The 19,034-nt window shown below is 32.3% G+C and overlaps 1 protein-coding gene across 1 annotated transcript in view; it reads left to right on the forward strand.

Annotated features, from left to right (window-relative positions):
- The first annotated feature begins 1,383 nt into the window (after window positions 1-1,383).
- LOC148279901 (protein SCAI) overlaps window positions 1,384-19,034 on the forward strand; it is an 84,012-nt gene continuing 66,361 nt past the window's right edge. The window contains exons 1-2 of the mRNA XM_088229235.1: window positions 1,384-1,597; window positions 11,758-11,940. Coding sequence (XP_088085361.1) covers window positions 1,500-1,597; window positions 11,758-11,940 — 281 coding nt within the window. The 5' untranslated portion in view covers window positions 1,384-1,499. The remainder of the gene's footprint in view (window positions 1,598-11,757; window positions 11,941-19,034) is intronic.

Raw genomic sequence — 19,034 nt, forward strand, 5'->3', positions numbered from 1 at the left:
AGGGATGTGGCGCATTGTATTCGGCAATACTTTGGTGGAAATTTAGCACAATTAGTGAAGTTAGATTCTTATCCGTTCTAATAATGAGTTAATGTATTGCAATTGTCTAATATAAAGAATAAATACTTGACACTTTTTTTTATTTGCTGACTAAAGTTAGTAGTTCTATCATATTACAATAAACAAATTATGCCTTTTATTTTTACTGTTGGACATGGGGGTGCTTCATGACATACTCAGTGGACGCCTTGATAGTCCGGCTCTTTTGTCGGAGTTATCATTAAATGTCCCCGGCTACCGCACCCGTCACACGTCGAGCTCTCTATTTCATGTGCCAGCAGTTCGTACGAACTATGCCCAGAACTCTCCACTTATACGTTTTGCTAGTGAATATAATTTGAACTTTCCCTCTATTGATCCATTTGATTGTAAAAAAATAACATTTAAAATGCGCGTCTTAAAACATACTGTTTTGTCTTATACTTGGTTTCAATAATAAAGTCTTATTTTATTTTATTAAATTTTATCTCTAATTTTTAATATTTTATATATATTTATATTTTCGACACTTGACACCCTCATTCCAATATAACACCCACTCACCCACCCTCTCACTCACTTACACTCACACTCACACAAACACACTAGTATGTATTGTACGTGTATTTAATGTATTTATGTGGATATCTGTTATTGGTTTTATTCTCTGTATATGTTTTTTGTTATATTTTTGTTACATGTATTACCGTTGATATCCCCAATAAAAAAAAATAAAAAAATTTCGTTGTGTGTTTGATTTAACACGTATTTTAATGAAGAATTTCAATTAACAAAAAAAAACATAATTTTAAGAGTTTGAAGTGACTTTAAATAAGTATTGGTTTCGGTTTCGGTTTCGGCTAAAACTAGAACAGAAGCCGAAATTCAGTTTCGGCTGAAACTCTTATTTCAATCGGTCACTAATAATAATAATATGATTTATTTTTGAAGATATTCATTGTAACTTTTTTTTTCCATTGGTACCTTAAATTCTCTAATAATACCTATATGTTTACTTTTAAAGTTTTTATTTTAATTTTATAAGCAGAAAAGTTAATAATCGTGAAAAATAAAACATAATTTATGTAAATCAGAACGATTATTTTGTGTTTTTCATAGTAACAAAAAAACGCCCTGTGGCAATGAACAGAAAAGGGGATGCGCGTGCAAGGTTGGTGGGCGATGACGTCATTCATTGAACAGCTGCCAGGCGTCGCAGCGACGCGCGAGCATGCGCGGCGCCATGTTGGACGCGGCTAGTCTCGCCTATGTTATCTCGGAGGTCCAGAATGAGACACGAGAGACTCGGTCACCGGTGACAGTGCACCCCTAACATGTGTCGAGACACCCTCGGAAAGACTGCCCCGCTCCTGTCCTCGCCCGACCGCCTCTGAGCGCCCTTCGCTACCCGGATGCGACTCCCGTTATGGGAGTAAGGAGGAATCTCTGCTGAGCAAGCGATGGTAAATATGGCGGGAATGGAAGAACACGAGAGAAAAATTGTAATCGAGTTCTGCCATTTGCTCGAGAAGTCCAAGCAGTTGTTTAATGGGCTGAGGTAAGTCCAAACACTTTGCCTTTCATGACTTTCCCCTACCCACTCTCGTGTTAGCAAACTGTCACTTGGAAATTACACCCCCTTTTGATAAAAGCATTCGAATTCAAACTCACATTCGTTTTAATTGTTTACTAACGAAATGTTAACATAACTTTTGAAATATTTTCAGATACTCCCTATCTTTGTACACATAAAGAGCAAAATAGAAACATAATTTTAATTCAATATAACCTATTATGTGTGTTCTTCACAACTCATTTTATTAATTAAAATTGTATCAATGCGATATTATCTGAGATTGTTACTGTAAGAATTTAACAAATACCATACGCAGTTTTATTTTTGCTCATTAGAAATATTAAAGATAATCAAAAATTACTTCGTCACTTTGAAGACACATTGGGTTTTTTTATGCGTTGTTTCACCCGAATGAAATCATTTTAAATTTGAACGAAACACAGTATCGATTTGTATATAAGTAGTCTAAACAAAATTACGTAGCGTGTTAGATTTATTTGTGTTATTATCGGCTTAGAATATGCACCGCGCGGTGGGCCACTCTCCTTCACGCAAGACTGGTCACGGTACAATATTGTTAAATAGATCTTCAATTAATAATCCACCCGTGAAATTCCTTTGATGGCATCCCGTGGACTGGTACACACACTTCAGATATTTTCCTAGCTCAATGAACAATGAACCCAAGAACGACGAATTGGTTATAGGCACTTTTCTATTTTTGTAATTAATTCATAAACATAAATATTTTTTTACGGCTAAATCAATTTGAGAAAAATGCACTTCTACAGTACAGCATATCTGCTGTCAGGATTTTTATAAATATTTACTTTCTCGCTTCATATCAATTTATTTTACAAATACGTTAAACGCCTTTATATTTATAATCAGGCAATCAGCAAAGCATCCCGATGATTAAAAAAAAAACTATATACAATCTAGTCATTTAAAATTATTCTAGATACTGCCATAGAAAAATCAACAGATTAACAACATTGCCCTTTTTTCAAAAAATATTATTTTATGATGTCCATAGAAAATGTGTTTTTTTCTGCCTTACAGTTATCTTTGGTACATTTCTTTTTCAATTCTTTTTTCGATTTTAATTTAAAATAAAATTATTTTTAAAAGGCACTTAATACAGTATTTAGTATACAGTGCCCTATGCACCACTGGGTGCGGATATGGAAAGGATGAAAAATAATAATATTTAATAAATTAACTTATTATAATTATTACTTATAATTATTTTATACAGTTTTATACGTAGTGTCTACAAGCACTATCTGCCTACTAACAGCTATCAAAATTCGTGTAAACATTGACCGACGTACATCAGCCTGTTTTTAATTGACTGGAAGATAATGCTTGTGGCAATAAGCTTGCCAATGTACATATTTACGTATTGTACAAAAGATGAAAATAATATACATTTTTTAAATTCACTTACTTTAGAATCATCAATAGGCCGATTTTACACCGGTCCCGTCCTTCAAATCCACAAGACGCAATGACATTGGATTTCCGTTTGCAGGATTTTTGCCTACAAGTAATCGCTAAATAAATAATTTTAAAAATACGAAAAAAAATATAGAAACTATCTTAAACTCGTGAATTCCTATTATTTATGTTCAAAGCATGAAATTTGTGATCAAACACTTTAATTAAAGTTAGTAAATATTAGTATTTAACCATTTACCGACTTTGTATGTCTACCGGTTTCGAGATGTACTCGTCAGGACACTCACTACAGCAACTAAAATACACTTCCCTCGTCACCGTCATATACATATTATTTACGAAAAAATACATATATTACATGTAGAGTTAAATGGGATGCAAACACTGACAGTGGTTTAATACTAATATTTATCGTAAATTCTACTATTCGTCCCACATTACAGAAAGGTTGATAAATACACGTATTCACTTTTTGAGAATGGAATATAGACGTTTATTCATAGTATAATATTTACTATCCTGCCCACGTTTGAACATCCATATTTCTCCGATTCTGTGAAAAAAGATTACCTAAGTTGTAATAACTATCAATTTCGATAAACCACCAAGGGGTTAAATCCAGTATTTTCCAGCAAACATTTGAACATATTTTAAATAAACATGTTTTGAGCTTGTCCAAATTTTCGTAGACGAGGACTGAATGCAACCCCCTAGGGAGCTGTCAATATTAACATATTACAACATACATGAAGAACATTTTACAAAAAAAGAAAATGGAAGTCTAGGCATCCACAGACTTATTTTTGAAATCTCTTAGTTTGGTCATATCATTCCAATACTTCGGGAATTACACTGGCTACGTTTTTCACAGAGGGTTGAATACAAACTCTGTTGGCTTATGTACCTATATATCCCGAATATCTGAGGGAACTATGCATTCCAGATGAACTAGCTGACAGGCGTCTTAAACTTAGATCAGCTACGTCTAGGGCGAGAGAAAAAGTTATTATACCTCCACGCAAACAGCGCACTAAATTCAGTGAACGCGCATTTGCGGTCGCAGGCCCTGTGGCATGGAATGCTCTCCCAGCAGAGGTGCGAGGCCGTGAGACTGAAGTGATGTTTCGGAAAAAAACTCAAAACCCACTTGTTCTCTAAAGTATTTGAATAAATCCGTAGCATGCCATTTCAAAATAAATTGTTTTAATTCAATTACAAATTAAAAAGCTTCACTTAAATTTATTTATCTAAAGAATGACTTCCAAAATCACTCGCAAACGAGTGGAGGCGTATAAAATAAAAAAAGAAATAAAAAAAAAAAAGACTTTGTAAAGCGCCCTTGAGGCGCCTCAAGGGCGCTTTACTAAATGGTGATGAATTCTGAAATATTACGAAAATGGCGCTTTATAAGTTTTCCATAATAATTAATTGATTAATTATGACCTGTCATTGGCTGGTTTCAGTGAGCACTTTACACACTATGGTGAATGTTACACAATGTGTAAAGTCGCCACTTAAACCAGCCGATGACGGGTCATGAGCCCTGTGGATGCCTAGACTTCCATATACCCTTCTGTAAAATATTCTTCATGTCTGTTGTCATATGTTCATATTTGAAATATTTTTTATCGGAAAAGGTGTGAAAAATATTATTATTATCGTCTATACTTAGCCTGTAATAACATATCATGTAATTGGCTTTGTGTCGTGCGAGTATAATATCGGGTGTTTTTAAAAGCATGATGCAACTTTTAATTGAAATAAGTGAAGCGAATTTTTTTCAATGAGGTTGCTTTTATTGTGTCCGAAAGGAAAAAAAACACGTTTATTTTCCGAAAATGATTTGCAAAAAATATCTTTCGCGACTAGCGATGGTGGCGCATTCCGTCGCACAGCATACAATTAGACTAATCTAGAGAGACAAAAGTCCTGAATTGAAATGTTAAAATAATGCTTTTCCTTAATATGACAATGGCCTTGAAGGTTTCCTTCAACCGGCAATGCACTTCTTATTATTTATTGCGCAATGGTCCTCTCAAAGACAATGACTGAAGTTACCGGTTCGGATGCGTGTAGCCGGGGGCCGCTCGGGGCGACTGTGAACGTTAACTTTGGGCATATACAACTGTGTTTTATATAACTTTACGTACTTTTTGGTGATGCATTCGTAAACTACAGGCTTGATTGATTTAGCATTGCATTTTAATTCACCAAAATATTCGAGAAAACTTAGCAACACTGTCATAAAAAACACCATTTTCGAAACACTAAATATAGCGTAATTTAATTTCGGATGTTCGTAAACTATGTAGTTAAGCTGAGTCAAGGCATGAAAAACTTCTCAACATATCATCGCATCATTAAAATTTGTTGAGGATATCATTATTTTCTGCGAATATTTGCGGTTTTAAAGATTTTCAATTTTTTATTGATATGTGCCCGCGCATAAAGAAACACATTAAGCTTATTATTACCTTAACCCGCGAACTTATATTTTAACTTTTACACAAGGAATAAGACCTTAGCGCATGAAGCAGAAAAAAAAAGATATTTTGTCACACAATAGGACAAGTAATATCCGAAATGGGTTTAGATGCCGACAACAAAGAAACTAAGAAGCTTACACTAGGTCACACATCAAGAACTTTTCGGGTTCGTATGAATTATGGTTAAATTAAATATGCATAAATATTATCTGATCCTTACACTTCTTTGTAACGGAAATGCCCAAGAATACCAGGTAAACATTTAACTAATGTAAAAATATTTTTGAAATCAAAATAATTGAGCAGAATCAACGAGTTTATGTTTAATTTGCTGCTACATTTTTAAAATGTCACTTCAAGTCATTCAAAATCCTACAAGTCTGACATCGATTTTTGTCCAACTAGATTTATTTAATTGTATACTGTGCGTCGGTTTCATTTTTTGCCACTTTTCCTAACAAATCCGGGGTTATTTCCGAAATGCCAATTGGCTTCAAATACTTTAAGAATTTTAGATTTGTTTCCATAGACCGCGGACTTAACGTAGACCTATTAAAAATAATCCAATGGCGTCAAATCACAAGTTCGTGGCGGCTAATAACAGGATCATTCCTAGAAATAATTCTGTCGCCAAACCTGTCACTCTGTATATTAATAGCTTCAAGAAGAGCTTTATTATACATTTGGCGAACTGAACACTGATTCCTAAAGATAATTGTCTTAAATTGAAACGTGTTTCGAATAATTTAACTTAAGACATTCTATTATTATTTTCAGTATTCTAGAGCACAAACATACAATATATCTGTCATCGTTAGTTTGACAAGATACAGTGTTACCAATAGAAGGTCACATATATCAGGAATCACTACAAAAAAAGCACCCTGTATATTGATACTGTTATGTTCGAGTCCATTGCGAGTGAAGTGATCCAACCAACAAAATGATCAAACTTTTGTATTCAGTGTTTTAACTTTATGAACATTTTGCCATTTTTTTTTCTGACATGAACGTCTTGTATTGAAAGAACTAGGAAAAAAAGGCTTTTGGTTTTTACTGATTACAGAAATGTAATAAATAATGTGTTTACTCCACATTTGAAATAACAGTTCACTTCACCTGCAATGGGCTCATTTTGTAGAGTAAACATACTGACACGTTATTTTATGTATTACGAGCTAAATCCGGCAATGCTTTGCTATTGCTAGATTTGAGTACATGCTTCTAAATATTATATTTAAAAAAACACAATCGAAAGTTTTATATCAATTATTATATTTACTCCAAATTAGATATGTATGAATATATTTTTACTTTAGTGTTTCGGTTTACAAAAAATATGAGGAATTTTGATAAAAAGGTATTCGAACATTTTTCCCGTCACTGTCTTGCAGATGCCTCCCCGATACTGTGCGAAAAAGACAACTGCATGTCAGACCTTTTGTTAAAATTGACGAAATCGACGTTTCGTTTCCGCATCTCAAAACTGAAACGATTTGTTTATTTTTTTAGACAGAGTATCAGAATAAAATTTTCTGTATCGGAACGTTTTGTGTTTTTTAAAAATAGTTATATTTGTATACCGTGTGCCCGAAGACAACATTGAGGGGAGACCCTTAAGCCCACCATCTACCCTCAGCTGTTATAGAGTCCTGGGGGACTCTCTGTCAGCTGCGTATAGAGGAAAGTTATTATAAATATTCCTAAGGAATACAAACTCTAGGCAGATAAGGGAGGGGGGAGGAGAACGTATAGACAGAGGCCAACATGTCGTCCCCACCCCTTAGGATCCCCTCAATGCCTCTGTTTTTTTATTAAAAAAATATGTTCGCAAACAATTTACATAAATAAACGTATCTAAATATACAAAAACAATTTCTTAAAACTATAGTAACATAACAAACATAACTTACACAAAAACATAAGTAAAAACACGGATATTTACAATAAGATAACGACTTTGAATAAAGAAGGACTCCCTGGGGGGTCAGAGGCAGAGGATCCGAAAACCACCCCCGTAAGGGGAGGACAAAACAAAAGAACGTGTGCGTTCCACTCGGAAGGAAGCACAGTCCCAACTGAATGAGCATCCCACAGGAACAGTTACCTGTCCCACCATATTTTACCCACCTAGGCGTCCGCGCATCTGAGGAGCTCCCAACGCTATACCCAAGTCCGGACAAACTGACGGAAGAGTGCACAATTCGTACTGTTGGCCATCAGATCCACATTCCACACTGGTCACATGACCCCTGTCAGACCATTCAGCATCTCATCTCTGGCGTCATCTAATAGCACACAGTGCCACAGGGTGTGTTCGCCCGAAAACAACAGATAAAACTGTGCTTTTTTTTACGGATTTGGATGGTTCTAGTTTCCATAAAAAACTGTTTTTATAAAAATGAAACAAAAGGGACACGCCAATGGTAAATATTTTTAATGTAAAAAATCACTGCAACGGTGCCATAATCCAGAGAGAAAATACAGGAATACATTTGTATGAAGGAATGTCAGACCGCGTTTCCTTTTAAGATGAACCATTTTTAAGTATACTTATAATTTTTTACTAAAAAATCTTTAAAAAGATATTGTAACTTTTAATTGGTAAGTAGGTACCTACCTAGGTACTTGTTTATGATTAAATTCCTAATTTAAAAATAATTCATATTCAAATATTGAATTAAAATCGGTACCTTGTTTATGTTTGAATTCCAAAACATAAAATAATTAATTTTCAAATTTAGAATTCTGTTTGTAACTTGCTATTATCACCAACAGGGGTGTATTTTTTTAGGAATTCGATTTTTAAAAATGTATCAAATGTTAGTCGACATTCGACATTATTTTAGTATTACTAAATATCCAGTAAAAAGAAATAAACGGGTGAAAAGTTAAGAAATTTAAGGAAATAATTTGATTAGGATCTATCAAAAACGAATGCTGTTTGTAAACATTCAAAAACATTTTTGTATGCACTAAAAAATAACATCTTCACATTTTTTTATTATCTATATTCTCGTCAAATGCAACCCTGGTGATGTATAAAAAAAACATTAACGCTCCTGAGCTTCACTTTTTTTCTACTTGGTAAATTGAATTATAAACACGCTCGTGGCGAAGATCTACATTTCGCTGAAAACCGCACGTAAATCGGTTCAGTAGTTATTAAGTCCTTCGTGCACACACAAACGAACATTGCTTTTTATAAATATACATGTATCAACGCATGTACACTAACAAAATGTTCCGATTTCATACATAAGGTTTCTAGCTAGTCATAACCAAAAACAGAACTGTTTATATTTTAAATATATTAACATATGTATATTATTTATTGAATCAGCATAAACTTGGTAACACTTCACGATGCTTACCCGAAACCAAGTGAAGGTTATAATTAAAGGGGTTAAAGCAAAAGTTTTTAGGAAGATCAACTAAACCAGTAGTGAAAAGACCACTCTTTTAAGTTCAATCTGCTTATTGCACTTAAAATGAATGGTATTTTTGCTACTTGTTACCTTTTTGATGCTTGTCAATTGCGATGGGAATCTTCCCCATAAGGGAGAGTTACCTTTCTTTTTTTTCCTTCAATCCATCAGCGCTTAAAATTTTCTTGAGTTATCCCCGATCACTGGACAACGCAGTTTTTATCAGGTCATGGAAAATTTAACGACAAATTATTTGTTTTCAATATTGTTGATTCGTGCTGCTGCGTATACCCTAATCAATCCTTTGAACACATTCTGTGGTCTTGTCCCTTTTCCCCTCTCGATGATTACCGAATGGAGACTTCTCGCTACTATCTGTGGCCCTGTTGTATGTCCTGTCGGAAATACAGATCTGGTGGCTTCCAAAAATAATTTCAAGGCTTTTAAAAAGTTTTTTAATCATTTCGGCGAATTGATACTGTCCAATCAATTTAATCCCAGTCAGTGAAGAATTCACTTCCCTCTTTTCTCAATCCGATGATTTGTATTTTATGTATTCTAGATTTTTTAAAAAATTTTTTATTTATTAAATCATACAATTTTTTTTTGTACCCCAGGAGTTACAACAAACTCATTTTGGGATAGAAAAATATTTACACATAGGTATGTTAACAACATTAATATAGCAACAAATAGTAATAAAGTAACAAGTAATAATATGTACATAAAAACTAAAATAAGATAGCAAGCAAATATATGATACAAATCATACATCCGCTTGCCATCCTTTAAACAATCCATAATAAAAATTAAAAATAAAATTGTTATATTTACATATTGCAAGAAAGAAATATTTAAGGGAAAAAATAACTTAAAACTAAATTTCACCCTCCACGTACCTCCTCAAGTAGTAATTTTTTAAATGAATACTATTGTTATTTATTGACGTTCTATAGGACTCCGGTAGCCTGTTGTACTCACTACAAGCAAGGTATAGATTATTATTAGATTAACTTCATTCAGCACAAATATGCTAAGGCTACCAATATTACAGAGCGCTCCTTCGGGCAGCTTTTCTCGTTCGGTAACGCGGTGTGCGGTATGTGGTTGGCACGCTACTTATGCTACGCACAAGTTGCGCATAAGGAAAATAGTATTTTCGCTTCTGGTTTTGCGGGTCTTCTAAAAAACAGCGACCATAGGCAGCGGTGGTTTTGATTGTAACACAAAATAAATTGAATAAACACCTTGCTCTAGTAAGGTGTTTATTTAATACATTCTGATGAATCTTTCTAAAACTTCTAGACGTAGGTTCTACAGTGCAATGATGAAACATCTGTACTTATTGAATGTCAATGTGATGCTTTATATGACAAAAAAGTCACATCCTCGGGGGACCACTGGTTAAACCTGAGGATGTTAGAGCGCTCACCCTACACCTAATAGCCCGAGACTTTAAGGTATTGGGCGAATGGGAGATTTTACAATATGAACTTTGAACATTTTGAGCACTTTAAAAACCTCGGCTTGGGGGGCGAGAATCAATTTACGGGAGCCTGTCAAAATAGATCTACGCAGGTTGCGGTGATGTTAGGAGCTTATATGCCACTGACCCCCATTTTTCAAAATAAGAATTACACTTCATGACATATTATATGCAATAAACATAAATATTTTTATCATTTTAAACACAATATTGTAATTAAAAAATACTACTATAGTTTTGGTAGAGTATACTGATGGGTGTTAAACAATTCATAGCCCAAATAACAAGTTTCATTATTTAAGAATAATTTGCAAATTTAAATTAATGAATAAATATGTATATTGTATTTATGTATTCTTCTTTATCTTGTAGTAGATCAGATCCAACTGTCTCGTCACCTCTTTGAAGGTTCTTTCAGGTTGGCTGCCACCCTCGGGCAAATTGTTTGCAACCACGTGTGGAAGTCTGTTGGCATCCATTCTCTCCACGTGGTCGCGCCAGATTATCTCTTCCCATCTAACGATTTCTCCTATGTTCCGTGCTTCACGTATGACAGTATTTCTGATCCTGTCCCTCAGCGTCTTTCCCAGAATAGAGCGCAATGTCCTAATTTCTGCAGTTCTAAGAAGTGCCTTTGTTTTGGTTGTGTCGGCTCTTAATTATTATTATTATTATTATTAGCCGGATACAAGTTCTACATATTTATTCGCATTTCGCTTTCTTTTTCCTGATAGTATTTTGAACATCCTGACATAGTTGCAGCTTTATCGGTCTGTTCGCGGACTTCACCGTAGAGATCGTTTTGATGTATTTCAATTTCAATGTATTTAAATTTAAATTTTCAATTTTATTTATTTATTCATATATATGTACATTACAAAATGGAATATCTTAATTCATACATATAGAAATAATTCAAATAATTATGTAAAATTAGGCATATATATAAAAAAAACATTAATTTACATAATATCCAAAGAATAATATGTTAAAAAAGTAAGAGAATCTTGTATTGAAAAACTCTCTCAGAGACGTGAAAAATGTCAATGTCCAAAGTGATATTGTTCAACATAGAGATAGCCCTTGATAAGAGACGTCTTGGCGTCGGGACTTGTCCCGGTACCTGAATCTTGACGCCTGCACGATGGGTTAATTCTCAATCATCAATGCGCTCTCTATCGGTTCATTTGCGATTGTCACACGCTTATTTTGATGACAGTGATTGTCATATTGTATAATTTTGTATTTTTGTGTATCAGTAATGTGTATTGTTTTATTTAGGGACTTGCCACAGTATGGCCACAAGCAGTGGCAAGCATACTTCGGACGGACTTTCGACATTTACACAAAGCTGTGGAAATTCCAGCAGCAGCATCGTCTTGTGTTGGACACCAAGTATGGGCTCAAGAGGTGGCAGATTGGAGAAATCGCCTCCAAAATAGGACAATTGTATTACCATTACTAGTGAGTATAATACCAATTGTCATGCGACATTTTAGCACTTTAAAAAATCCTTAAATTTTGTGCGACTTATGTTTCTTTCATAAAACTTATTTTTAAGTCAATATTTTTTTTTATTATAAAAATGTACACTGAATCAAAAAGTTTCCATAAAATAAATAAATAAAAGTTCGTTTTTTTTTATTGTTTGAATACAATGAAGTTCTTACGAAAGAAAAAAATTATTTGCCTGTAGTATTTTTCTGCTTAGTATTTAGTTATTTATTTTTTTGAAATATGTATGTAACTATTAAAAATTAATATTTTTAAAGTGTTTATTTTTTTATTTATATATCAATCTATAATAAGTAGAAAAACTTTATACGCGTTTATAATTGAGAGCGATGCGTTACTTTAAACTTGTTTATTATTATTTAAATTTATTTCAATAGAGAGGGAAAACATTTTTGAGGAGGAAATATTACACAGTGTGTGAAGTGGCCACTTAAACCAGCCAATGACAGGTCATACGCCCTGTAAATGCCCAGACTTACATATTCCCTTCTCAAAAATGTTTTCGCTCTCTATTGAAATAAATTTAAATATGAATAACTAATAACCCTAGGGAGGAAACCCTGCCAATCTGCAAGCATTTGGACATACTCAAACATTGTTGTTTATTATTCATCAAATTATTTAGTAGCTTGGCTTTGCTCTGTTTTAGGATGCGAAATTGATTTATTGCTAGTAAATATGGTATATTTAAAAATGCATATTAATTTATTTAGTTTATTTCCTAATTAATCGATTTGTGAAAAAGCGTTAATTTATTATGTAGTATTTCAGCTTAACCCGGGCAACGGCCTTAAAAGTTTTTATAATGTCAAAAGCTATGAACTTAAATAGATATGATAAACAAATTAAATCTATATAACTCTCTAAGGAGAAAATCTAGCTTGTCTACAAACATTTGGACATACTTTAAACATTGTTGAGTAAAATAATGAATTCATATTATGGGTTATCCGTAGTTAATTGAAATAAAAAAGAATCAAATAATTAACACTATAAATAAATCTATGATTCCTGATTTCAAAATCGTTTTTAATTTATTTTTTGATTGTTTAACTTTATTTTAATTAATAAACAAAAATTAAATAACATTTTTATTTTAAGAAAGCGCCCCAAATTGAACATTAATGACACATTTGGCGATGGTTCGAAAACGATTTTTGGAGATGGTACTGTCATTTTTAAAATATTTTTTCTATTAATACTAGTACAAAATACAACCAAAAGTACCACAAAATGATATGTAGTATTATTTTATTTAATTATATCACTAACGGTTCAAAATCTTGCGTGAAAAAATATTTTTTTTCTGTATTACTAAATAACCCTTTTTCCATCAAATAAGGTAAACTTTCGTTCAACTCAAATAAAATATGGTATTATTACAGAAAAGAGGTACGTTTATAAGATGATAATATTGAAGTCTAGGCATTTACAGAGCTTATGATCTTTTATTGAATGGTTGAAGTGGCCAGTTTAAACACCAAGTAACATTCAGTCTTCAAATCTTCCACGCATTGGTTTTTGTAAAGTTAAAGAGCTCTTATTGTAGTGAACTTGATCTTAACAATTCTTTAGGGAGGTATAATTCAATCCTTGTCTACAAAAAATTTGAAAAACAAAAAATATTTTTCATCAAATAAATAATACTAGCGGGTAACCATGCTAGGGAATTCGGCCCTTTGGACCTCACAGCCTCGTTTTACGGCTCTACGGGCCTCAGTTGATTGGCTTCAAGCCTCGGTTGGTTAGGATCTTGGGTACCTTAAAATATCGCCCATTTGGGCGTCACAATTTTTTTTTGTTCAGTGCAATCTAAATGCGATAAGGAAGAATTTGTTACTCATAATAATTCGACTGAAACCACACAAAATTTACATATATTATATATTCAATATCTACACAAAAAGTTTGGGAAGTAAGCGATTAACATTGAAAAGCGAAGAATCGGTAATTTAAAATGACCAACGAAGAGACGGATACGTCTCGAAATCGGTAGACATAGAAAAGTCGGTATGTGGTTATTTACAAATATTATAAATATAGTGATAAATAACCAATTGAATGTTTAGATTTTCAATTATATTACAAAAATGTAAATAAAAAATAAAACAATGTAAATATACAAATAGGTAGGTACTTGAAGTGGAATCGAGTTGTGGTTCCGAGGCTGCTGTCGCGGACTAACAGAGGTCCGAAGTTCGCACCCCACTTTATCGCAACCTGATTCGCATTTCCTGATAATGAGTTATTACAACTCGTAGAAAATAAGCTCCCAGAATTGAAATATTTGTGTGAATAAAATAAAAAAAACTAACTTATTGTATATGTAAAATGTAAATATTACATTTAAGAGATTTCTTGAATAAAAAATATATAAATAGAAAAAGGATCTACCCACCCTTAAAATATTTATATGGCTACATATTCGTCAGCGCCGATTTGACATCCCTATAGATGTGTTTATAACCTTAAAAATGATACACATTATGTTTTGCATATTGCGTAATTCAAAAAATCAAGAAACGTTATTTGATGTTATTGAATTGAGAGGTTGAAATTTTACAATGTGACCTTTAAACGGTGCGCTTTTAATTACAAATTAAAGGAAAATAATATAAAAAAACTAAAATATTCAGATTTTTCCAATATGTTTTGACATTTTAATGCTGTTTTGACAGTTCAATGAATTTCATTGAAGTTGTAAGCGAGAAATTTGAACTCTTTCTCCATATACCCATTGTTTCCGGAAGACTGAGAGAGACGTTACTTTACCGAATCATTAAAGCAGTCGGACTATTTCGCCCAAGATTTAGACGATGAATTTAAACAAACGAAAATAATTCTAATTTACGTAAATAATAGAGCTCGAATTCCTATCCGCCAATATTCTCGTAGTAGTTCGGTCAACATGGCACGGTACCATGAAATAACATAGGGCGGATTCATTAATATCTAACTTTTTTTATTATTTTATTTACCAATACGCAGGTAAACACACAAAACAGTACACCATGAGGTCGACTAATCTCCACTCGATTTATTTTAGTAAATTTTTCACCTGCGAGTAGAAACTTAACAAATAAGAAATGAATAAATAAGTATCCACCCACCCTAATTTTACCGGACAGAGTGGATTGGCTCGATATGTGTGGAACGGGCCCGTACGTGACAGACACAGTCAATCATTTTTTAAATAAAAATATATGGGATCATATATTTTTGATTGACTGCTAAATAAAGTAGCCTTGAATATTTTTTTTCTTTAAGAATATAAAGAATGCACCGTACTGTAATTTTTTATTTAATGTCGAAAATTTTTATCAACAATTATTTCTCATTTCTTTAATCTACAAATTTGTCACTATTTTAAATACATTCATAATTTTACAAACTATGTAAATATAAATGTTTTAATAATTTGCAATATTATTATATTTTTTCCTTTCTTTATGTCTAAGCTAGTAATTTTAAAAGCTGTTAAGTAAAGTTGTTTTACATAATATGTAAAATATTTTTTTACATATTAAGTTTGTTTTTTGTTTCTCCATACTATTCATATTTTCATGCACGTAGGTAAATTATTTAGACTTTATTTAATAATATAAAGATTTAGACGTATCTCTCTTAAAATGCAGAAAAAAAATGGGTTTAGTGAATAAAATATTCATAACTTCATTAATTAAGGAAAATTACTGTTATTTAAGTTTTGTTATCAACTCACAATTAAGTAACAAATGCCTTAAAAAAAAACTGAAAAGTAAATGACTTTAACAAATGCATATTATAATCAATAAACCTACATATGAATGTACTTTTGAATTGCAAAACTGAAAGACTAAGCTTTCTTTGTAAAAAAAATTGAATTTATTTTACGTTCAATGTAGCACTTTTACATTTTAACATATATTCTAAACGAGAAGTATTCGGATACACATTTCAACCGAGATGGAAAATGTACGTGTGTAAATTGCTCATTTTAACCAGCAAATGACAGGTTATTTTTCTATTGTAACATCTATCGAACTTGATCAAATATAATGCCTACTTATCTATAAAGTTTAGGGCACAATCAAATGATAAGTTTTTGGGTGCATATGCATTAATTTAGTTATTTTTTTAATAATAAATATATGGAAAAATCTATCATCAAAATATGTACAAAAACGATTTTCATTTTATTTATTGATGTGCGAATATTGACTAACATAATAATACTTGGAAATAAAATATTTTCTAGCGATTTGATAGAAGTCGTGCGAGTTTTTTCAAAATGAGTTTTCTTACATACTAGCATCTAGTTATATTATTCCAGTAAAATGTATAAACAAGAAAACATACAAACTTTTCATAAACAATATAAATCCGTTACTCATGTAATATTATCAGTATAAAAAGTCCTGAAAACCAAAAAAATAAATGAAACTAAATTACAGCAAAATAAACAATAAGCAAAAACAAATGAACTGCTAATAAAAGAAAAAAGTTAAGTTTTCACAATAGAAATACTATGAATAAACAGTTATGTTAATAACAATGAAAAGTTTGCAACTTTTGTATCCATGTACAGTATTGTACAGTGTACAGGGGTGAGTGGATACACCCCGTAGAGGCTTTGAAATGGGTATTATATTATATCGATTACACTTTATGATTTATACTATATGTTCAAATAAGTGATAAGTTTCATCACACATTGATTAGAAAATAAACAAACCGTCGAATGGGCACCAAAAGGACGACAAAAAAGATTTACGATGCGAATCTTGATTAATGGAGAAAACGGGGAAGACCGAGAAAGACATGACATGAAAATTGTGGTTCCGTGGTAGTGTTCCTGTCTTCGGATCGGAAGGTCTTAGGTTTCTCTCCCCTCTACCACAAGTTATTAGCCATTTTTATTTCGGTCATTTACGACTAAAAGAAAATATTCACGAAATTGAATGAGGGTGACTCATAAACATGTTGCGTTCTGTCCAATCAGGCGTCACAAACGGCGAGGTAGTCTGTTTGTTTGTTTCACGATTTCGTGAAAAAACATACAATTTTATTTTCTTCGACAAATTACAAGGTACACGATATTCACACAATGCATTCTAGAACCTTTGTGTTTTACTTTGCAAAGGTAAATCCATTATGTTCAGTAAATATTGGTAACATGCATTTTATTCCGAAAAGTATTGGAATGTAAAAAGAGTCATATGTCTACGAGAACAAATAGGAAATAACATAATTTAGAATATCCACCTATGTCCAATTTGCTTGTTAATTCAGTACTGGATATTTAAGGTTTTTTTTTTCATAACTTTTGGCTTGATTATGCACAAAAAATACTGAACAGAGACGAATAAATTAGCTGGGGCAAAAAATATTTATTTTATTATTATTGACGTACTAGCTTTTTTACCTGCCTTGGATCGATTTAAACTTAATTTTCATCGGCTATTTTCCTTTTTTATGCATTGTTTTGTTATTTAAATCCAGAATAGTAATAAATTTTTTATAGAGTTCGAAATTTCACGTCGCTACGACTTTCCCTTTCGGAGTTCTTGTGACGGACAACAAATAAACACACGAACGCGTATTTCCAGTTTTATAATAAAGATAAAACACAAATGTTTATTACATTCCTTGTAGTAAAACAATTCATTCTGGTAAAAAGCAAGTTTTACAAAATTAACACTATCTATGGTTACGGTTAATATTGTGATTTCTTTTTTAAAATAAATATTTAAGTTCTTGCAATTTACCCAAATATTTCAATTTCGAGGTCGTTTTCGACGAATTGTAAATACGGCACTATTATAAAATAGGAATCAAGTTGGGGTAGAGTGTGGTTCAAACATTGGACCTCTGATCCGCGAATCTGCAATACTAGCCACGAAACCACAACCAGATTATAGCTGTTTAATGGCTTTCTGGATAATGATGAGTATTTTTTGTTCGTCTTGTTGAGCCGTGATTTATCCATTATCTGGAATATAAGTAATATAAGATTCGTGAGCGTGTTTGAAATGCCGTTAATAATACATATATATTTTTTTATAACCGTCGTGAAATGTTGCAGTTCTAAAAATCTTTAAAATCAACATTTCACGTCCAACCTACCAGGGATCGAACCCTTGACCTCCTTCATCCACCTTGACACATACAATGAAACGTTTGAAAACTTATTTTGGATAAATAATACAGTTTTAGAAATATTACTAGAACCCTGGACGGGTATTCGACTAAATGACCGCTCTCAGGTAAAATTCCTGAATGATAAATCGAATGGATATGAGTGGGCCTCGTTGTGTAGTGGTTGACGCCTACCATTCTAGCCTTCCTGGATTCAATTCCTATCAGGGTGGACGTGTAATATTGATTTTAAAGGATGCTTAAACTATTATATCCATGGTTCTTGGACGGGCATCTGAAGTGTAGGACTGATCACCTTACCTTGATGTAACGGATGAACTAAATACCTTTATTTTACACTTTATATACATATACCCAAATCGTTAAGTTTAAGAAAATTACAAGTACATGGACATATTTTAACAATATACAATTTTAAATAACAATTTAAAACAAAAATTAACAAAAAAATATACACTTATATTTTTTTACAAAAATTAAAAACAAAAATAAACTACAAATTTACACTATACTAAGAAGAGAGGAGAGGAGAGGTGATAGGATGGAAAGAAGAATGAGAAAGGAACAACTTAAACATTTAGATAGTGACATTTTAATCTTGTTTTTAATGTAAATAAAGAAGAGGCGTTTCTAATATTAGTGGGTAGATTATTCGAGCAGCTACTACTGTAAAAGAGGAGGCAAGAAAATTAGAGCGGTGAAGGGGTATTAAAAGGTACGTTGCGTTTGGTTTGAAATGGAATACTTTTTGCACCATTGGGTGCGGAAAGGGGGACGATGTGATAATGCTCATTAAAAAATACATATAAATAAATATGTAGATTCTAAAAATTTCTTTCGGTTTCTTTCAACTTATTGTTTTTTTTTTCATTTTTATTCTGATTTTTCTATTAGATTTTTTTTTT

The sequence above is a fragment of the Micrasema longulum genome, unplaced genomic scaffold, assembly GCF_059751315.1.
Source record: "Micrasema longulum isolate JH-2025_06_02 unplaced genomic scaffold, ASM5975131v1 h1tg000647l, whole genome shotgun sequence".
NCBI lineage: Eukaryota > Metazoa > Arthropoda > Insecta > Trichoptera > Brachycentridae > Micrasema > Micrasema longulum.